At 40.8% G+C, this 23,712-nt stretch overlaps 1 protein-coding gene across 7 annotated transcripts in view; it reads right to left on the minus strand.

Annotated features, from left to right (window-relative positions):
* Positions 1-624: 624 nt before the first annotated feature.
* The window catches only part of LOC116046623 (galactose-specific lectin nattectin-like), a 46,975-nt gene continuing 23,887 nt past the window's right edge, over positions 625-23,712 (minus strand). For 4 of the 7 annotated variants that reach the window (XM_031295028.2, XM_031295025.2, XM_031295026.2 and 1 more), the window contains one exon: positions 23,010-23,567. In XM_031295028.2, the coding sequence (XP_031150888.1) occupies positions 23,503-23,567 (65 nt within the window). In that variant the 3' untranslated portion in view covers positions 23,010-23,502. Of the gene's footprint in view, positions 881-1,030; positions 1,143-1,303; positions 1,439-1,831; positions 1,915-8,862; positions 8,888-9,174; positions 9,283-9,514; positions 9,555-23,009; positions 23,568-23,712 lie in introns of those variants that run through there. The other 3 variants (XM_031295024.2, XM_036004406.1, XM_031295023.1) reach the window with 3 other exon arrangements.

Below are 23,712 nucleotides of genomic sequence, written 5' to 3' on the forward strand. Positions count from 1 at the left end.
GTCCCCGCCCTAATGTTTTGCACCTGTGTCTCATTGTCTTCTCTGTTTTGTGTATTTAAGTTCAGTCTTCCTCTTACCCCAGTGCAAGATTGTCTGCTTCCCCTGTGTACAGCCTTCGAGTGATTTTCCTAGTGTCCTGAGTTATCTACCTGATTGTTTCCCTTGGATTTTGACCACTGACTGTATTTTGGATTCTCCCTTTTGCCTGCCGTTTTGGATACTGTTGCCACTAAGTTTATTCTGACTGTTTTAATAAACTTTTGGCATTCAACGTACCTGAGTCGTGTATTTGTGGGTCCATACATCTGTGAGCCAGATAATATTATTCACAATGATATAACTATTTGTCACTTTAAAGAAAACAAGAGGACCAGACACTGTGACAATATGTCTTTTATTTTTTAATGCTTATTGATTATATAGTGAAGTAAAACAGATGAATAAAGAACCCAACACACCAGAAACTCCTCCAGAACGTTCGGACAACATTTGGATTTTATTTTCTATTTGGACATTTTGGATGAGAAGATCGTCACCACTCATGTCTGGTTGGTAGATGTTGTTACATTTGGACAGAGCCAGGCTAGCTGTTCCCCCTTGTGTTATTTATAGATTATGTTTTTGTCCAGCTCAGACAGTCAGTTTCCTTCTAATGTTAAAATTCAAATGTGAACCGTTTCCTAACTCTTCAGATAATAAACAAGTGAGAGTGAGTCTGTCAGCAGAGAGCTGTTTCTGTCTGCAGAACAAACTGAAAGAGAATCAATGATAGAGATTATAGATGAGCTGTAGTGAGATCATGATGGAGGGAGGCCTCACAGCTTCTTGGAGCACAGGAAAGGATATATTATGTTGCACGGCGCGTCGTTCCAGTCCCTTTCTGTAGAGAGAGTTTCCAGAGAGTTTTAATCTCATAACTTTTTATCTTTCAGACTGGAACATACGACCACCTGCTATAAGTTTAGAGATCATTTTTGGATCATCATGTTTATTTAAAAGACAAGATGTTTCATATGTTGTTATTTTTTACCCTCATAGTTCATCTGAAGACAGTTCTCCACTCCACCTTTGTTGTCAGGCTGCCCCTTATCCCAGTGTTTGTAGTCGAATGTGGATCCATCAGACCACATCCACTCACCCTCCTGGAGGAGAGAGATTGGGTCAAAGTCAAAGAAAATCAAAAGAGGATCCTCCTTTTTTCTGTTGTTTTAATTAATTTTCCTCTTTCTGTTCTTTATTTCTTTCATCAAATTTTTTCTCGAGAGACAAGTGACATCACTTCCTGTGATGATAAAAGTCTCACCTGCACTGAGTCAGAGCCTCCGATCCAGGAAGTTATGTTTTCACCGGTCACTTGGTTAATGAAGGTTCTGAGGAATACATGTTCCTCTTCTGAGTGGACTGAAGCCAGATTCCCACCATCAGACTTGCAGAAGTTCTAATGGAGACAATATAATAGGTTAAAAACATTTAAGAAAAAAACATAAACCTAATCCCAATTTTAACAGATGTGATCTCAGGACATCTCATTTATATACTGACATACCTTTGGACAATGCAGGACTTTTACTGTAACAAAGTATTAATACTTTTAGAGACTGTCCTCCCCCAAAAAACAGTCCCATAAGTCATTTGTTCAAGCAGCAATTAGGACTCATATTTAGGTTTATAGTGGTGGCGCCCTCTAAAGGCCGTAGTAGTTATGATGGCAGCAAAGCAGCAAGTAAAGTGATTTATTTTTTGCTCCTGTCATAACTACTACGGCCACTAGAGGACACCACCACTAGAAATCTAAATATAGGTCAGGACAGTCTTGATAAAACTGCTGTACCTCTGCATCGACCCAACTCTTTCCCTGGAAGTTGAAGCTGAAACAGCGAGAGCCGAACTGAGTCCATCCAGGAGGGCAGGAACCTTCAAGACAATGTTGGAAAAAGAGAAAGTTAGATTCTTGTTACGTAGCAGTTTGTTTTGCTACAAGCTCCTCCGATCCTTCCTTCAGAAACCTAACATAATTTTTTTCTCCCTAATCCCTATCAGGACGTAATATATCTTCCTGTGTGATGCAATCAGTCAAGAGCAGATGTACAGGAAGTTAACATCTGGGCGTACAGCCAGGGACAGCGAGGTCAATGGCCTTATGAGGTACCTAATGTTAAAGGGGTGATGTACTGATATGGACTCCATCCTCCCAAAGGTATAAATGACTGGCATGCTAGAAAATGTCTTCAGGGCCCCATTTCAGGAAGGAGGTTTAACAAACTGTGAGTCTAACCCTGATGTCTAAGTTGATTTACCCTGAGATGGAAACTCTGAGTTTCCAGTTTCAGAACAGCTGATTCGAGTTGGTTCAATCAACTCGGAGTTAGTTCACGCGCGTGCACCACCACAAGAAAAAGGCAGCATGAATCGAGCCATGATACTACGATTCACCATGGTAACAACCACAAACAAACAGGTCGGCTGAAATACTCATGCGCACATACAGCGACTTAAAAAAACAACACAGCGGCTGCTGCAAAAGAGAGAGAATTTGCGTGGGAAAAAATTGCTGCTAGAGTAAATATTCCAATATAGTGTATCATATTTAATCATAAGTATAGCCTAATATTACTGTTGAAATGGTATTGAACCTATAATCTATTTCATTTAGGTGCAATACTATGGGCAAAAAAGTACTACGCCTACTAATCCCACTGAGGCTGCAGCACCATCATCAACAGAATTCATAATCTTTTATTTCAAAGGGTTTACATCATTCACCTGCAATACTGTGGAACTCCTTTTTAATGGCTCTTACTGGTTTGTGTCCAGGGAACAGGGGTGTACGATTCAGAAAATGTCACAATCAGAGGTGTCAAAAGTATTCACATTCATTACTCAGGTAGAAGTATAGATACTAGGGTTTAAAAAGACTTCTGTAGAAGTTGAAATATCAACCCAAGATTTAGTACTGGTTTCAAAACTACTTAAAGTGTAAAAGTAAAAGTAATGTAAGGGGGAAAAAAATGCCATTAAGGACAAAAGCTTAGGCCAAGCCACAGGGGCATATAGTGCACTACCCTACCTCCACAAAAAATTTTTTTCTAAAGGCCATAATGACTATAATATTAAAATGTTAATGTTGAAAAATTTGGGATGCACCTTTTTCAGCCGCATTTATGCCCATTGAAAATCGCATTTTAGTACAATGCAAATACATTAAAGAACCATATATGTGTACTACTGAGCATTAACGTGTTTCATGGAGTGGAAGATATGATGACTAGTTGCCTATAAGTATTGTAATGGTGCAAAAAGCCAAACTTCAGAGGCATGTTATCAATAGCCTTTATTGGAATGTATATGTACATCCAAGCTTAGCTGCAGGAATCTGTGAGGGCAACGGATGTAAGATAACAAAACTGGACAAGAAAATTGGTGTACCCAGGGCAGGCTTGGTAACAATTACCCTTGTATGGTTGTCTATATAGAAGTAATGACGCTATTTTTAAAATGTAAGGAGTAGAAAGTACAGATGATTGCATGAAATTGTAATGAGTGGAAGTAACAAGTCTGTTATGATTTCATTGTTTTTGCTTTGTTTTCTGTTCTAATTTGTATCTGGTATTTTGGTTCTATGTCTTGTCTCCTTGTGATTGTGTAATTTACGGTCTTGTTTTGTATTATGTTCTTTTTCCTGTTTTATTTTGATAGTCTAGTTTTACTTCCCGTTTTTCCACCTTTTTTTGATTACTCTGCCTCTCCTAAGGGACTGTTGGTTATTTAATTAAGGGGCCACTGGAGGAGTTTTGTGGCCTCTAACCTAAAAAGACTTGACCTCCCCTCATCAGTAATAATTTTCCTATTACCCTCCAAAATGATTTGAAAAACAGGAATGACCCTCCCCTCGCGTGCAAGTTTGCACTTAGCAAAGAAGTACAGATACCATTTGATTTTTACAGCCATGATGTACAGGAGTTAACCTCTGCATTCTCATCTTACACATCACTCTCCTCTGTTATGGTGTGCTGGCCATTTCAGTAGATTTACTCACTAATATTGTTGTGGAAACACAATAAGCATGGAAACTAAATGCACACTTCATGCATTACTGCATTACTTCAAATACTAAGTTCCTCCTCTAGTAAACTAGTATTCACATGAAATAAAACAAGAAAACATTGAGATCATTCAGCAAAGGACGCTGGGATATAACCAATTCAACACTGGTTGCTATGGACTCGTCACTAGGCTTCGTCATTGTATATTTTAGCACATAGGTAAAGGTGCCGAAGCTGAACATTATATTCCAAAACACATATGTTTATTTTTAAAGCAGATTTTAAGTTACATTGTAACAATTTAACAATTCGCCCTTATGAAATCCAATCGCAGCACGGCTGTTTTGGAACGCAATAGACAGACGCTTAAATTCAACTAAAATGTAACGGTGAACAATCAGTGTTGGACCTCCAGTCTGTTGAGATGCCTCTCCAAACGCAGAAACCAAGCGCAGTCACACCATAAAACGTTAAGACACGTTGAGAAAAAAGATCCGTATTTTGCCGTAATCCAATGACACGGAAAAAAAGTAATCCACAGCGATCAGTAGATCCACAACCAGAGTCACGGTGTATCCAGCAAGGCCGAGACGAGCGTCACATTCACCAGCCAGCTCTGAACAGGTGAACGAGGCCTAGAGCAACAGTAAGTTTCGTTTTTTGCGTCTTTTCTGCTGCTCCCATCTTCAGCCAGGTAATATTTTTTTTCCTAAAGCAGTATATGAAATCAGATGTATTACCTATCACCATTTAGTTGTTTTGTGTTATTTAAGATATTTATGAAATATCTGGTCATGCCAGATGTAATTATTCCACTAATTTTTTAAACAATGCAATTACCTTTTTTAGCCACCAGGGGGCAGTGCTCCTCCTGCCCCCCCAGCAAACTCTGCGTATACGGTCAGACCATCTGCTAGGGGGCCGAGACTGAGAGCTACATGGATAAATATGCACCAAACAAGCCACTTTGAAATTTTGCTCTTTTCATGAATAAAAAAGTTGGGTGACCCCCCCACCCAGACTAAAAAATGTTGGATGACCCTCCCCTCAGCAAAAAATAAAAAGACATGACCCTCCCCTATTTTCCTCCGGTGGTCCATTCCATAAATACCGAACGGTCCCTAATGTGTTTCACCTGTCCCTTATTTGCTCATTACCTCTTGTATTTAGCCTGTGTTCCCTTTGCTTTGTGTCAGATCGTTTTTGTCCTTACCCGGTTAGTTTGTGTGTGTTTGTGTCTCCCTGTGTCAGCTCTCATCAGTTTCTGTGCTCCCCTGGATTCCCTTTGTTCACAAGTTCCTGGTTTTTTGTACTTCTTTTTGGAATAGTTTTTTTGCCTGCTGAAGCCTCAGGACTCCCTTGGTTTATTCTTGTGTTTTTGATCAAATAAATCCTCCACTTCAACTCTCGCCTGCCTGCCAGCCTGCCAGCCTGCCTGCCAGCCTGCCTGCCTGCCAGCCTGCCAGCCTGCCTGCCTGCCAGCCTGCCAGCCTGCCTGCCTGCCAGCCTGCCAGCCTGCCTGCCTGCCAGCCTGCCAGCCTGCCTGCCTGCCAGCCTGCCAGCCTGCCTGCCTGCCAGCCTGCCAGCCTGCCAGCCTGCCTGCCTGCCAGCCTGCCTGCCAGCCTGCCTGCCTGCCAGCCAGCCTGCCTGCCAGCCTGCCTGCCTGCCTGCCTGCCTGCCTGCCTGCCAGCCTGCCTGCCTGCCAGCCTGCCTGCCTGCCTGCCAGCCTGCCTGCCTGCCTGCCTGCCTGCCAGCCTGCCAGCCAGCCTGCCAGCCTGCCTGCCTGCCTGCCTGCCAGCCTGCCTGCCTGCTCTCTGCGTTTGGGTCCTATTTTTCCCTGCCACGTAAAAAAGTCTGCTGTAAAATAATTACTCCCGTAAAGTATAGCTACCCAAAATTTCTACTTAAGTAAGGTAACAAAGTATTTGTACTTCATTACTTGACACCTATGGTCACGATTCGATTCCAATTTTTTTATTTATTTATTTTTTGCTCACGATTCGATTCAATATCGATTTTCGATTCAAAAACGATTCACAGTATGTACATGTAGTTAGTCTGTCATACATCCCTTAATACATTCATGTGGTTTTTTTATTTAGTATTTTTTTGTTGTCCATATTATTCATGTGGATTTGTTTATTTGTTATTTTAACATCCTGTTATGATGTATTTTGTGTGTGTGATGTCTGTAAGCTACTGGGACCTTGAATTTCCCCTTTGGGATCAATCATTTTTATTTATTTTTTTTTAAATATGAATCGATTTTGAAATGGTAGATTTTTTTTTTTGCACACCCCTACCAGGGAACACTACAAAAACATTTAAAACATGTTTCAGAGCGAGTCACACTCTCCTGACGGCGCTACAGTGACTTTACTAAAATGCTCCGCATCACCAATGTTGTAAAGAAAACTGCCGTTTTCAAAAATAATTAATGTGACACAAATAATCTGCTGGGATGTAGAGCATGAACAAGATGGGTGACGTTAGTGATATGAGGACGGATAATGTTATGTAGCCTAGGCTGAATAACAGACTGGGAAGAAAAACGATACCGTTCAAATAGGAAGTTATCTGAACACCCTGCGAAGTAAAGCAGCTTCATCAACGGGATCGTCGACACAAGGAAATGCCGGTAACACTTTACAATAAGGTACACAAAAAAATAGGTAGTTAATGATTAGTAGTTACTGTCTTTGAAAGAGTAATGAATGATTAGTTACTGTTTTTCAAAAAACAGTATCTTGTAATGGCGAAAATTCTGTATGCATGATTTTCTATATACTTTTCTTTTCTATTTCTTTCATGTTTCTATCACAAATGTGAAGGGAGTTTATTTCACTGACTGATCCCACATGTAGACTTTTAAATCTTCTCCTTATAATGAGCTGACGCCTGGGAGTCTGCTGAAATTTCTTCTCAGGGCCATCCAATCTCTGTACGACCAAAGCGAGAGCTGTGTCCGGGTTCTCGGCAGTAAGTCGGACTCGTTTCAGGTGAGGGTTGGCCTCCGTCAGGGCTGCGCTTTGTCACCAATCCTGTTTGTAGTATTTATGGACAGGATATCGAGGCGTAGTCGGGGTGGAGAGGGGTTGCAGTTCGGTGGGCTGGGGATCTCATCGCTGCTTTTTGCGGATGATGTGGTCCTGATGGCATCGTCGGCCTGTGACCTTCAGCACTCACTGGATCGGTTCGCAGCCGAGTGTGAAGCGGCTGGGATGAGGATCAGCACCTCTAAATCTGAGGCCATGGTTCTCAGCAGGAAACCGATGGAGTGCCTTCTCCAGGTAGGGAATGAGTCTTTACCCCAAGTGAAGGAGTTCAAATACCTTGGTGTCTTGTTCGCGAGTGAGGGGACAATGGAGCGGGAGATTGGTCGGAGAATCGGCGCAGCGGGTGCGGTATTACATTCAATTTATCGCACCGTTGTGACAAAAAGAGAGCTGAGCCAGAAGGCAAAGCTCTCGATCTACCGGTCAGTTTTCGTTCCTACCCTCACCTATGGTCATGAAGGATGGGTCATGACCGAAAGAACGAGATCCAGGGTACAAGCGGCCGAAATGGGTTTCCTCAGGAGGGTGGCTGGCGTCTCCCTTAGAGATAGGGTGAGAAGCTCAGTCATCCGTGAGGAGCTCGGAGTAGAGGCGCTGCTCCTTCGCGTCGAAAGGAGCCAGTTGAGGTGGTTCGGGCATCTGGTAAGGATGCCCCCTGGGCGCCTCCCTAGGGAGGTGTTCCAGGCACGTCCAGCTGGGAGGAGGCCTCGGGGAAGACCCAGGACTAGGTGGAGGGATTATATCTCCAACCTGTCCTGGGAACGCCTCGGGATCCCCCAGTCGGAGCTGGTTAATGTGGCTCGGGAAAGGGAAGTTTGGGGTCCCCTGCTGGAGCTGCTACCCCCGCGACCCGAGACCGGATAAGCGGACGAAGATGGAAAACGAAAACTTCCACCTCAATTCACCCTTCTGAAAAACAGTAACTACCCTTTTCAAAAAACAGTAACTACACTTCTGAAAAACAGTAACTAATCATTCGTTACCCTATCAAAAAACAGTAACTACCCTTTTGAAAAAGAGTAACTACCCTTCTGAAAAAGAGTAACTAATCATTTCATTACTCTTTCAAAAACAGTAACTAATCATTAACTACCTATTTTTTTGTGTACCTTATTGTAGTTGTGTGTTACCGAAATGCCATGTTTTTAGGAAAATAAAACGTGTTATAGTCTGCCTAACATGGTTAATAAACCAATACAATTTTTTTTATTCATGCCGATAACAAACTGCGCTAAAATGTGCCTGATACAGACTGAATGAATGAATGAGGAAATGGAAGAGGGCTGTGTCAGAGGGAGGAGACTGAGAGAAGAAAACCTGCTCCCGACCAGGTTAGGTTCACAGGCTCAGTTACCATAGTAACTGACTCTGAGGTTAAGTTACCTCTCTTTCTGAAACAGAAAACCCAGAGTTTCCCTCATCTCAGGGTTAACAAACAGAGTTTTCACTAAACCTGCTTTCTGAAACGGGGCCCAGTTCCTCTGCAGAGTAACTCAGGTCTTTGGTTGAATTAAGATCTTATGTTTTGCAACATCTTGGTCTCCCTGAAAAATCCTTGATTAGTAAAATCAAGAAGTTGAAAAATCCAAGACAAACCAACATGGAGAAGAGAGGAAGGAGGCGCACACACACACACACACACACACACACACACACACACACACACACACACACACAACAAGAAATACAAACCCCTACGTAACATTATATGAACAAACAAGTCAAATACAATCAGAGCAACAAGTCAGAGATACTGTACTGACCTGGGCAGGAGTTTTGTCCATAACACTGTGATCACAAAAAGACGTATTAAACACGAGCAGTCTAATTACAGGACTACTCAACTCAACTTTATTTATATAGCACCTTTGATACAAACATTCAGCCCAAACAGCTTCACAGAACAAACTTATCTAATGTTTCAGCTTACAGTTTGCACTCAGCCTACATTAAAACTAGTAACATTATTTAATCACTGTCTCATAATCTTACAGGTTGGGAAACCACTGCATTATACTGCATGTGCAACACATAGAGTTGTTTTTTAAATTAATAGTTGCATAGTTTTTACTTACAGATGGAGCCAACAGTCCGATGGACAAACACAGCAACAAAGCAAACTGAAAGCCTGATGCCATCTGTGGAGAGACGTTAAACAAAGTCAACATACTGCAGACAAGGACATAAATGGAGACAATTAATGACTGTGATCAGTGAGACATTTATCACATTAAAGTATCCTGCTAGTTATACGTGTGTTATATAATATAAATATGGTTTGATATTAAATAGATTAATATTTAAAATGTCTAAATATTAAAGTGTTCTCAAAATATAAAATGTCCTCTTGATGAATACAGGATTAGTTATTAAAAATAAAAAATGAAATGTGGTAATAAATTGAAATATAATTACCTTTGCTGAGGTGATGATTGGCTGAAACAGAACAACAAGCTGATGACTGTCAATGATAGAAAATGTCCAGTCTTTATAGTTTATCAAAGCGTATTGAAAGTGCTGCAAGATCCTTCAAGTTACGCCCACACTTACATAGTTACATAATACTTCTTCCAGTAAGAGGTGGAACATTCGGGTATTTCCTTTTTTTCACTGTATACTTCTACTCCACTAAATCTCAGAGGTAAATATTGTACATTTTACTGAACTACATTTATGTGACACTTAAAGTTACTTTTTACATTAAAAAACGCTGATATGAAGCTGTACTAACACTACTAATTTTGTATTAATTGTTTTTAATTCTGTATTCATTTCTAACTGTTTTAATGTTTTATGTAAAGCACTTTGATTTGTATTGCTGCTGAAATGTGCTATATAAATAAAATTGTCTTGCCTTGCCTTACTAATCTACCCAGTAGTATACACAATATAATTAAGTAAATTATACTTTTACTACAAAATTAAAATGCTCCTACTTCATACAAAAAAATATGATAATGAGTGATTTAATCATGCGGCTCTTCTAAACTTTCCAAATGTTATCGGACTGAATGGGTTAAATTCTGATAGTGAAATGAGCCGTGTCTCCACTTCCTCCCGTTGTACAAAGTGAAGCCAAAATCTCCCGGATGCATTATTATGGATATTATATTTATATATTTCATTTATATATTATATATTTTCAGGGTGGCAGTAGCTAAGTCCATAGAGAATTGGGTTGTCACCAAGGTTACAATCGTTAATGAAAACGAACGAAATAGCAAAAACTAGTTGGGAAAAAACATTGTCGTTAACTGAAATAAACATAAAAACGAGGCGTTACAAAAGATGATAACTAACTAAAACTGTAATGTCTGTTTGCAAAACTAACTAAAATAAAATGATCGAGTAAATGTCCTTAGTTTTCGTCTTTGTCCATGCTCTCATAGAGCAAATAACGTTATATCTTTCAGAGTTAACATTTGCGACCATAGATCTCTTTTATACAGTCTATGCTGTAGACATTTATAGTTTCCGACTGGGAACCCAGAAATTCTGACATTCAATGTCAAATTAAACACAACATAGTCCGTGCCCCTCGCCTGGCATCATGGCGTTACCAGTATCCCTCAACCTTTATCCTTTTCCTTGATGGGGTGTAATCCTCCTGTCTCCGGGCGGATTTTTCTGTTGCCACATACACAAACTCACAGACACTCACATGGTTGGATCCTCTGTCTGGTGCAACTTCCTCTTCTTGTTCTCGTAAACTTTAAACAATTCACTTTTATGCCATATAAAGCCTAAACTATTTTGATGACTTAAGCTTAACCTTCTGTGCATCAAGAGGTCACCAAGAGTACTTTTAACCACTTCCTCAATTTGACTGCACACAGCTCTTTTGCAATGAGCACATACACACATACTCTTAATACAATATTCCTACAATACTCAGGAGCGGGAGGAAGCGTGGTTTAATATGTGTATTGATACCGGGATGTGTATGCTTTTTTTGGTGAAGGGGGCAAATAAACAGAAAGCAGCACTTTGAAACTGGGCAAAACAACCAGCAGTACTTTATTTGAACAACTATGTATTTAAGAAGAGGAAGACAGTACGATACAAGATTCAAGTTACAAACATAAACTTGTAGAGTTTTTTTAAACTCTACATTTAGAAATCTTCTGGATCAATGTTTGTGAGTTAATCTAGGAACATTTGAAAACACATGTCTGACTTTTGTTTTATTAATTATGGTTTATTGACTTATCCTTTTAGCTTAGCTTGTACTGATTTAAGGGATATGAAGATACTCCAAGAAATGACATCACAATAAGTTAAAATACCAATTTAGGCACTGAAGGATTATCTCTATTACTGAGTTCAAAGGGTTCATTTCCCATCGACTCTCCGCACAGTTCACAAAGATACCAAGTAGATTTAACATCAAAATTTGTTATTGAAATTAATGAGACTTAACACACAATTCTTCACAATAAAAGTGTACTGTTGGACACATTGTACATGTTAGCATAGCATTGACCCTTTTGTCAGACTGTTTCCCAAATGGCAGGGACATTTCTGGACTCGGGTGGATAAAATGTCCAGAAATATAGGTGACTCTTGACTCCCCACGCAGGATTTAGCTTGCGGTGCAGTCAGGGGTTTCGGTGGCATAAAGCCTGCGTGTCCACCACATTGTTACCGTGTTCATTTGTTCATGTTCATTTTTGGTGTGCCTGACTCCACCTGCAGGTGGATCACTGACTTCCTGTCTGACAGGAAGCAGCATGTGAAGCTGGGGAAACACATCTCCGACTCACAGACCATCAGCACCGGATCCCCTCAGGGCTGCGTTCTTTCTCCTCTGCTCTTCTCCCTGTACACCAACAGCTGCACCTCCAGTCACCAGTCCGTCAAGCTTCTGAAGTTTGCAGACGACACCTCCCTCATCGGACTCATCTCTGATGGAGACAGGTCCACCTACAGGTGGGAGGCTGACCACCTGGTGACCTGGTGCAACCAAAACAACCTAGAGCTCAACGCTCTAAAGACAGTGGAGACGGTTGTGGACTTCAGGAAGAACCCAGCCCCACCTGCCCCCATCACCCTCTGTGGCTCCACAATTGACACTGTGGAGTCTTTCCGCTTCCTGGGAACTACCATCTCCCAGGACCTCAAGTGGGAGCTGAACATCAGAAATCAGACCTGCCAAAGACAATGATGGTACACTTCTACACAGCCATCATTGAGTCCATCCTCACATCCTCCATCACCATCTGGTACGCTGCTGCCACAGCCAAGGACAAGGGCAGACTGTCATTCGGTCAGCTGAGAAGGTGATTGGCTGCAATCTGCCGCCGCTCCAGGACCTATACGCCACCAGGACTCTGAAGCGTGCTGGAAAGATTGTGGCTGACCCCTCCCACCCCGGACACAAGCTCTTTGAGCCACTCCCCTCTGGCAGGAGGCTGAGGTCCATCAGGACCAAAACCTCACGTCACATCAACAGTTTTTTCCCCTCCGCCACTAGCCTTATCAACAAGGCCCGGAACCCCCCCCCACCCGACTCTCTCCACACCCCACCTCTGGCTCCTCATGCCACTGTACCTACTCTGCTGTAGCGTTCCTTTTTTACTACTGTTTAACTTATGTTACTATTTATTTAAATGTATTTTGTCGTTACTAATACATACTGTGTGTATATGTTTATACTTATATTGTTTATATTCTTTTATCCTTCTTATATTTGAATGTGTGACATGCTCCAACAACACCATGACAAATTCCTCGTATGTGCAACGTACTTGGCAATGAAGCCCTTTCTGTGTTATGGTTGGGGTCGGCTGGCTGTGAGTTTTTGTTTTCTCCTTTGTTTCTCAGTACCATTTTATTCCCACTGTCAGTTTCTGTTTGTTTTGCCTCTTTCTGTGTCTCCTGTGTTGTTCCCCTCCTCCCGCCTGCTCCGGCCAGCTGATTACACGCACCTGTTCGTCATTCCACCATCAGCCTTCCCGCTGTACACACCTGCCAGCCATCTACTATCAAGCCAGTATATGAACCCCGGACCCACTCATCATCTTCGCTTGATCGTTGCTTCAGCCATTCTGGTGACACGCTACACAAGCTCTCTGAGAAAGACTTTGTACTTACCTGTCCTTGTCAGTCATTAACCTTTTGTTTCCTCTCCACAGTCAGCCTCTCCACTCGTTTCCCGTACCTCCAGTCAGCTGGCCTCACCATTCGGTCCCCCTCTCTCGGCTGGCCTCACCATTCGGTCCCCCTCTCTCGGCTCTCCACCTCATCCTGCTCTGCTCCTGCCCTGCCCTGCCCTCGTTCCTGCATCCAGCCATTCTCCACCTCGACTCCCCCTTTTCCCCGGACTCCAGTGCCTTCGCTTCGGCTCCCTTGGTCCCGGTCCTCCCGCGCATTCCCGCTAGCTCCCTCACCATCCTACCCTACAGCCTCCCTCTGCCTTCCCTCACCATCCTAGCCTCACCGTTTCCCTCAGTCTTCCCTCACCATCCTATTCCAGCCCCAAGGCCCCTTCTCCTGTCCCCAGCGTCCGCCTCCACACTCTCTCCTCTTCCCTACCTTAATGAAACTTGTTTATCTGCTGAGCCTAGCGTTTGGGTCCGTTCTGTCTTCACCATCACATTCTGATTCTGATTCTGATTCTGCCGTGTCCCTATACACGCCCATTCATTTTGGCTGACATTTGGGAAAATTTCCCTACAAAATAAAATGTACCTGTAAATGAAGGGAATTATGTCAATAAGCTGGAATAATGTGAAACATCTGGGAAGGAATTGTTGCGTTTCATGGACGGTAGCTTATCATTGATCTTAAATAATGGCAGAATGGAAGCAAATATAAAAACAGAACGGCTGTGCAATTAATACAATTTTGCTCGCCATTTTGATTTTGGCTCAAAATTACGAAAAGTATGAATTTGAGAAAACCTATTATTTTACACATTACGTTTTGCAATTAACTAAAAAGGTATAAAGGGGAATTTTACAGTTCAAGGTGTTTTCACTGTTGATTTGTTTAACTGTTTCACTGTTTTTAAACATCTTTACGAGCAAGCTTAAAGGCGAGGTTAGTTATTATTTTCAATATACACTTTTTTTATATATTGTTTGAAATGGTCTTTACGCCCCGACAGCATAAATAACTTATGGGCTCTGAAAAAGGTTTGAAAAAGATCTGTCATCTGTGGCTGCTGTAATCTTGTAAAACGGCCACCAATCAAACCTTGCAGGGCGCTTGGAAATAACCAATGAAATGTCTCTTTGACCCGCTGCGCGTACTCTTCCCCTGTCGTGAACAAGCCTGAGCTTGAAGAACGTTGTCGCCGGACTTACTGCAAGTCTACAGGAGAACGGAGGACAAAACTCAGCAAAAGTTGCTGCTGCCGCAGTTATTTATCAAGATATCAAAGCTCAACTTGAATTGAAAGCCAATGCATAGTAATGGGTCTGGTCTTAAGCAAGGACTTGAACGTTCCAATGGTCCGAGCTGTTCTTACATGAATAGGTAGACTATTCCAGAGGTTTGGAGCAGCCACTGCAAAGGCTCGGTCACCTTTGTTTTTTAACCTGGATCTGGGCACATCAAGGAGCATATGATTGGAAGACCTCTGTGCTTTGACAGTTGTGTGGACATGTAAAAGCTCTGATAAATAAGAAGGCGACAACCCATTTAAGATCTTGAAGACAATTAATACAATTTTAAATTCAATCCTGAAACAAACAGGAAGCCAGTGGAGCGTGGCCAAAACTGGTGTAATGTGGTTGTGCTTTTTAGTCCCGGTTAAAAGTCGAGCTGCTGCGTTCTGGACCAACTGTAACCGACGAAGGGATGACTGATCTAATCCAACATACAAAGAGTTACAGTAGTCTAAGCGGGATGTAATAAATGCATGTATGACTCTTTCGAAGTCTTTGCGTAGCAGGTAGGGCTTGACCTTAGCCAAGAATCTCAGCTGGAAGAAGCTGGTTTTAACAACAGAACCAATCTGTTTGTCAAATTTAAAAGCACTGTCAAAGATCACACCCAGATTCTTGGTAAAAGGACAAATATGGGAACCTAAAGTACCAAGAGCATCTACACAGGCATTAAAATGTACAGCACGACCAAACACAACAATTTCAGTCTTATTATCATTGAGACAGAGAAAATTCTGAACCAACCAAATTTTGAGATCAAAATAAAAAGAAACACAACACTTTCAAATTAACTTTATTATCTTATTACTTAACTTATTCATCAATGTCTTTGTTTGTAATTTGGATTAGTATCTTAACCTTGTTAGGGCCCGAGCGCCGACAGCGGCGAAGGCCCTTTTGAAACTGAAGGAATTATTATTATTATTATTATTATTATTATTATTACACCAAATTAATTGGCTTTTTGAGGGGCTTAACATATTCAAAAACTCACCAAATTTGGCAGTCGCATCAAGTCTGGTGAAAATGTACGTATTTTAAGGGTTTCGGGAATAGGCGCACAAAAATGGCTCTCTAGCGCCCCCTACAAAGTTAAAAAAATTGAGCCTCACGAAACTTGGTACACATATGTATCATATCAAGATGTACAAAAAACGTCATTGAAACCATACCCTAAACCCAACAGGAAGTCTGCCATTTTGATTTCAAAGTTCGAAATTAGTGCAATTTTGGCCATTTCCACATGTCGTACTTTAACAAACTCCTCCTAGAGATTTCATCCGATCAACTTCAAATTCGGTCTGTGCCATCATAAGACGTTAAAGATGAAAAGTTGTTAAAAGAAAAACTTTTCGTCATAGGGCGTGGCCGTGGCGGGGCGGCCATTTTGTGCGTTTCGCTGCCGAAAGTGGGTGTAACTCAAGTGTACATTGTCCGATTGGCTCGAATCTTTTCAGGATTCATAAGAGTCCAACCCTGAGGACAAATAAAGGCCGATATTTACTTAAAGTCATAGCGCCCCCTAGTGGCAACAGGAAGTAGGCCTAAAAGTCAAGGTGCTATACTTTAACGAACTCCTCCTAGAGATTTCATCCGATGGACTTCAAACTTGGTCTGTATCATCCCAACACCTTAAAGATGAAAAGTTATTAAAAGAAAAACTTTTCGTCAGACGGTGTGGGCGTGGCGTGGCGGCCATTTTGAGTGTTTAGCGATGAACAAAGAAGTTGTTGTAACTTGAGTGTACGTTGTCGTATCTGCCCGAAAATTCTCACGATTGATAAGGGTCCAGGCCTGAGGACACCTACAGGCCATATTTGACTTTTGGTCATAGCTGGCAACAGGAAAATGCGCCTTATATGACAAACATCATCCGATTTACATGAAACTTAGAATGTGTGGTCTACATGTGATACTGAGCCGGCCCCTATAATATAACCACGCCCACTTACTCAGGCCACGCCCCCTTTCATAACATTTGAACCGTTTAAGGTAGAGTCTTGTGTGAGGTGTCATTGAACTCAGCAGAGAGTTGCTTCTTCATTGGTGATGGTTTGGCCCGCCCCCTATGCTTAAGCCACTGCCCCTTCATAACATTTGAACGATTTAAGGTTGACCATTGTTTGAGGTATCAATGAACTCAGCAGAGAGTTCCTTCTTCATTGGTGATGGTTTGGCCCGCCCCCTATGTTTAAGCCACGCCCCCTTTCATAAATGCTGACCCATCTAAGGTAGAGTCTTGTGTGAGGTATCAATGAACTCAGCAGAGAGTTCCTTCTTCATTGGTGATGGTTTGGCCCACCCCCTATGTTTAAGCCACGCACCCTTTCATAAATGCTGACCCATCTAAGGTAGAGTCTTGTTTGAGGTATCATTGAACACAGCAGGGAGTTCCCTTTTCATTGGTGACGATTTGCGGTGTCTGAGTGCCGCGCAAATGCACGGTCGCAAGGAGCGGCGATCGCCGGTAACCCTGACGCGCGCAGAGGAGCGAGGGCCCGTCCATCGCTGCTTGCAGCTTTAATTTTTATTGTAATTATTTAAGAAAAGGAATAAAATATTATTCACAAATATGTAATTATTTGGCCCTTTAGAGAAAACAAGAGTCAATAAGTCAGGATGAGACACTGTTTGTGACAATATGTCTTATTTTTGAATTCTTATTAGGGGCTTTCCGACCGGAGAGATTTTTGCAGTTCTTAGAACTAAATGTTCCTAGAACACTTTTTTCGTCGTGTTCCGACAGGAAAGATTTGGGGATTTTTACGTTCCTCTGGCTTCAGTAGCGTACTTTTTTAGCTCCTACTTCAGAGCAGGATCTTTTCCCTTTTCCCTTTTCCTAGGTGTACTTGATTGGTCGAACTTAGAAGTCACACCCACTGCCAACTCGGAACTTGCAACAACCAACAACGGGACATTTTTAACAATTTTCACCATCTTATTCATCATGAAATTCACTTCTGACAACGTTTTAGGCGAGAAATTAACTGTTTAGATTTCGAATATAGGCAGTCTTGCGAAAATTGATGCCGAATTGACAATTTGCTTCAAAGTTTTTGGAGTTCAGAAGCTCCATCAAGTGAGGCGACAGCCAGCAAGCGCCTGCCCCAGCCTCTAGCTCGTCGCTCGGCCAGTCACGCTCAGAGACCCCACGATAAGCTGGAGGTCTCTCAGACTGCTCTCGTAAATAAGAGGCTTTTATTTCGCCGTTGGCGGTTCGTTTGTTTAAATATCACAACACATGTCCATCATAAGATTAACGGGAACCTGTGGTTAACTGTCTTTTTGGAGTTAAACTCCACAAGTGTGTCCTGCGGCTCGCCGGCCGTCACACACACACACACACACACACACACACACATCCACAGCACTGCAGGCAGAGGCGGGGTCTGTTCCGAGTATAATAAAGCCCCGTCTGTGTTGAGCAAAACATTACGTGAATTACTACGAGAATGGACGTGCATTTAATATAGGAAAAGTGCACAAGTATTAGCATCATTTGTTGTTGTTGTATGTGACGCTAAGGTCTAGTGACGATGCTATAAAGACCGTTGCCGTGCTTGCATCACTCCCTTACCGCTCCTACCAGTCCCTATGGCCACTTGGCCAGTGGGAATGTAAACGGAGAAAAATATTTTGGGGAAGAGTAGTTCTTAGAACTGCTTAGAAGTGTACTTTTCCTCCAAAAAGTACAAGTACTATCCGGTCGGAAAGCACCTAATAATTATATAATGAAGGTAATCAGATGAATAAAGAACCCAACACACCAGAAACTCCTTTTGTATCACAGAACATTCTGACAAAATTTTGACTTTTATTTGCTATTTGGACATCTTTAATGAGTAGATCGTCACCACTCATGTCTGGTAGATGGATGTTGTTACCTTTGGACTGACAGACTTTCAACTCACACCTCTGGCTGAGCTTTTCAGAAATCCCTGTGGAGGTTGGGGGCATTGAACCCAAGTGGACAATGTTCAAAGCTTTCATTGCTGAAGCTGCGGCAGGAAGCTGTGGTCTCGGGATCTTACTTATACGACTATGACCACTAGAGGGCACCGCCATTAATAACCTAAATATAGGTCAGAATTGCTGCCTGAACAAATTACTTATGTGGGCATTTTTTGATTCAGTTTTGGTGCTGTTAAACATGTCTGCCATTTACTTCAATGCATCAAGATTTTTCTAGAATTTTCTCCGTTCACCTTGGTAGCATGAGACAAAAACCAAGATTTATCAATAATTCAGGACGAGGGGTGAGTAATGATATACAGATGATCATTTTGGGGGTGAAGTATTCCTTTAATGCATCAATAATTATGTCCAGTAATATAATTCTGAAAGTACTTTAGATAATTTTAATGAGATACTTTTTTACTTTAGCTATATTTTAAATCCATGTCTCTATAGATATATCTGTGGTTCTAAGCCGGAGCTATAAATGATGTCACAGCCGAGTTGAATGCGTTCCATTTACAAGTTGGATTTTTCATCGTGGGGTTAGCTCTAGCCAGGTTAGCCATTGTTAGCAATACCAGTAGATAACAATGCATTACGCTGTTTTTTTGTGCATACAAACAGCGTAACAACGAACAATGTCCACAGATAGAAGTTAGACAGGACTGTGTGTATGACTGATTTAGTGAGACACAAATAAGATGGAACAGCTAATAACTTACTACAGCTTTCACAACTGTTGATGCACAAAAAAGAGGTTGTCCGACTTCCGCGCTCTGTAATCTGAGAGCAAGGGTCATGTTTCCAACTTTGACCTGGAAAAATCACACTTCCGAATACTGATGGAACGCACTATAATACTTCCTCACCTTACTTCCTGCTTTGCTTCCGTCATAACTACTAAGGCCACTAGAGGGCGCCGCCACTATAAATATGATTATAGGTTGTAATTGCTGCTGGAACAACTCATGTGGTTTCTCAGGGTAGGACAGTCTCTTGTAAATTAATTCAGTTTTACTGCTGTTAAATATGGCTGTCGTTTACTTCAATGCATCAAGACTTTCTCCATTTTTTGTTTTTGGTTTCTCAGTTCACCGTGGAGGCATGAGACAAAAATGAAGTTTTCTTCACAAATTCAAGACAACAAGGGGTAAGTAAAGATATACAAATGATCATTTTGGGGGTGAGGGGTCCGTGTACTTTTTCGTTCATTCGATTTTCATTTCATAAACGGTATTAAAAAACAAAAAACGAATGGTTATTTGATTTTCGTTTTAAAATACAAAATTTGAAATTGAAATACAAGGCATTTTTTCCTGGGATGGGAGAAATTTAAAATATATTTTCATTTTCATTTTCTATTTCAAATAACAAAAAATAAAATCACTCGAAAATAGAAACTAAAAAAGGCTTGTTTGTTCATATTCAGAGAACGGATGTTGTCATTTCCAAGGCAACAGCGCCAGTGTAGCCTACCAGTGGTGCTTTCAGCCCAGGCTAAAATTACTTTGGAAACCCTAATGCATATGTTTATATGTATAAATAATAATATGCATTCATGTATTTCATGAAATGAAAATCGAATGACCAAAACATACACTAGCCTACCATATTTGCTTTAACTGAAAAAATCTGACCCAACGTCCAATTATTATGGACGTTTTCTGACTGATAACTGACTTATATCTGATTGATCATTGTTTAGGTACATTAAACCATGTTAAGCTTTTTCACGTTAAGCGTTTTAGAATGTCCCGGCTGCAGTTGAGGGAAACTGTAGCCTATAACTTCCTGAGCAACTGATCATCCGTTTTTTGTCCCCCTTTACATTAATATACATAAATATGGCTATGAAATAGATCATGAAATACATATACAATAGATGAGGCAATACATATGAACATACGCATTAGTCATTATAGTTCAATAGCCTAAATACATATGTTTTACTTGTATTTATTTCATGGGACTTTTATTTATTCCATCTATATTTATATCCGTTATATTCAAAGGAAGTTTTGTTATCTCACAGACTTCGACTAAAAGCAACTAGCAAGCCTGCCTGACATCAGTGCATCATAGCATATCACTATCTGCAAACAAAAGAAAATATGACTAAAACACGAGCGGGGCAGATTCCCAGCTCAGCTAGAGCGGTAACGCCAGCTCTGCAGACGGACCAGAGTCAGTCAGCACTGGGGAGCGAACCGCGGGGACCGAGGTCACAGGGCTGGAGGCTATCTGCTAGCTAGCTGCAGCAGCTAATATTAGAATATTAGACCCAGCACCGGAGGTCTGATCCCCATGATCTGATCCTGAACCCCCGGTAACTCTCTGCCAGATCAGCAAGCAACAGAAAGTTTGCTGGGATTGGTAATGGTGGCGTAACGGTAACGTTACAGCCGTGAACTGAAATTCTACGAGGTTCGACTTCGGGCGAAGTTGTCTGCGGCGGGTAGAGACAGAGAGTCAGAGGAAGGCAGGGAGAGAGGGTAATAAATAAATGTGACATTATGAAATAAAATTCCCCCCAAGCATTATCAAGAGTATAGGTTTCCAGAGTAATTTTAGCCTGGGCTGAAAGCACCACTGGTAGGCTACACTGGCGCTGTTGCCTTGGAAATGACAACATCCGGTCTCTGAATATGAAAATAACAGGCTTTTTTCATTTCTATTTTCGAGTGATTTTATTTTTCTTATATGAAATAGAAAATGAAAATCACAGCATATTTTTAATTTCTCCCATCCCCTTTTGACCATGAAAAGGAAAAAATGCCTTGTATTTCAGTTTCAAATTTTGTATTTTAAAACGAAAATCAAATAACCATTCGTTTTTTGTTTTTTAAGACCTGTTTATGAAATGAAAATCGAATGAACGAAAAAGTACACGGACCGTGAGGTATTACATTAATGCATCAGTAATTACAATCCAAGAGAGAAAATGCTTTATGATTTCATTATTTAATATATTTATCAATGTGTTTATTTGTATTTTGGATTAGTATCCTAACCTTTTTCTTTTGTAATTATTTAAGAAAAAATGATTATTTGTCCATTTAAAGAAAACAAGAGTCAATAAGTCAGGACCAGACAGTATGTCTTTTAGTTTTGAATGGTTATTGATTATATATTAAAGGAAATCAGATGAATAAAGAACCCAACACACCAGAAAGTCCTCTTTTATAACAGAAAGTTCAGACAAAATTAGGATTTTATTTTCTATTTGGACATTTTAAAGATTATTTTTTGGGCATTTTTGGCCTTTATTTTTGACAGGACAGCTGAAAACATGAAAGGGGAGAGAGAGGGGGGGATGACATGCAGCAAAGGGCTGCAGGTTGGAATCAAACTCGTGCTCGCTGCATCGAGAAGTAAACCTCTATATATGGGCGCGCACTCTACCAACTAACTATCCGGGCGCCCGGTATTTGGACATTTTGGATGAGAAGATCGTCACCACTCATGTCTGGTAGGTAGATGTTGTTACCTTTGGACAGAGCCATGTTAGCTGTTCCCCCCTGTTTCCAGTCTTTATGCTAAGCTGACGTTTGCTCGAAGGGAACTTTATAATTAATGTACAGACGAGAGTTGTATCGATCAGAACATTATCTTTTAGAAAGAAATCAAATAAGTGGGTTGAAGTTTTTCTTTTCAGATCAGTGGACGCTGTTTATAACAGACAGTATTCAGGAAACTAAAATGGAAAAGATTTCTGAGTATTTTAATGTTTTCTGTATTTCATTTTGTGTTATTACCTAGATTAAAAGTCCAGTTACTGATTATGTTTTGGCCAGTTTATAGAGTCAGACTGTGCATGCTTACATGCTCACCGTAGCACAGGTATATTTCAGGTTTGTCCATTTCATCTCAGGTAAGTTTAATTCATCTCTACAGTTAAACACAAATCAAACAATACTGCTGACACGGTAAAAAGATGTTTGCCTTCCCCTTTGCCACACACCTGTACCTGTGGCTGTTGATTACTGTAAGCATTTCCTGGGTCAATGCTCCACCCAGTGGTCACACACAGAACTGCATATCCATTCATGACACCAACCTGCAATATAAACAAAACAAAGTTACATTATGGCTCCAACATGTATTTTGATGCTGATACTTTTAAGTAATATTTTCATGATTGTCTCTAATAACTAGAAGTAGTATTTCTGCACTGTGGTTTCAGGTACTTTTAGTTCCACCGTGTGTCAGGATACCTCGATACAGACCTACATGAAGTTACACTTGTTTTGGGTTTGATTGTTTTTCTCTCAAACATTCCATAAAAAGTCAAAATAAACTTTATCATCCCGTATGAGTAAATTCATGTGATCTTACATGTTTCCTCAAAAGAAAACACTTTCAAATAAACGTTATTATCTTATTACCTAACCTATTCATCAATGTCTTTATTTGTATTTTGGATTAGTATCTTAACATTGTTTTTATTGTAATTATTTAAGAAAAGGAATAAAATATTCACAGAATTGTTTGTCCCTTTAGAGAAAACAAGAGTCAATAAGTCAGGACCAGTTACTGTTTGTGACAATATGTCTTTTATTTTGTAATGCTTATTGATTACATAGTGAAGGAAAACAGATGAATAAAGAACCCAACACACCAGAAACTCCTCTTGTATCACAGAATGTTCTAACAACATTTGGATTTTTATTTTCTATTTGGACATTTTTGAAGAGAAGATCATCACCACTCATGTCTGGTAGGTGGATGTTGTTACCTTTGGACAGAGCTGACAGACAATATTCACTAAACTAAAATGGAAAAGATGTCAGAGTATTTGAATGTTTTCTGTATTTCATTTTGTGTTATTTATAGATTAAAAGTCCAATAACTGATTATGTTTTTCTCCAGCTCAGAGAGTCAGTTTCCTTCTAATGTTAAAACTCAAATGTGAACCGTTTCCTAACTCTTCAGATAATAAACAAGTGAGAGTGAGTCTGTCAGCAGAGAGCTGTTTCTGTCTGCAGAACAAACTGAAAGAGAATCAATGATAGAGATTATAGATGAGCTGTAGTGAGATCATGATGGAGGGAGGCCTCACAGCTTCTTGGAACACAGGAAAGGAGACATTTTGTCACACCGCCCGTCGTTCCAGTTCATTCCTGTAGAGAGAGTTTCCAGAGTTTTAATGTAACTTTTTTAAATTTAACTTTTTATCTTTCAGACTGGAACATACGACTACCTGCTATAAGTTTAGAGATCATTTTTGGATCATCATGTTTATTTAAAAGACAAGATGTTTCATAT

This window comes from Sander lucioperca, chromosome 8 (genome assembly GCF_008315115.2).
Source record: "Sander lucioperca isolate FBNREF2018 chromosome 8, SLUC_FBN_1.2, whole genome shotgun sequence".
Taxonomy (NCBI): domain Eukaryota; kingdom Metazoa; phylum Chordata; class Actinopteri; order Perciformes; family Percidae; genus Sander; species Sander lucioperca.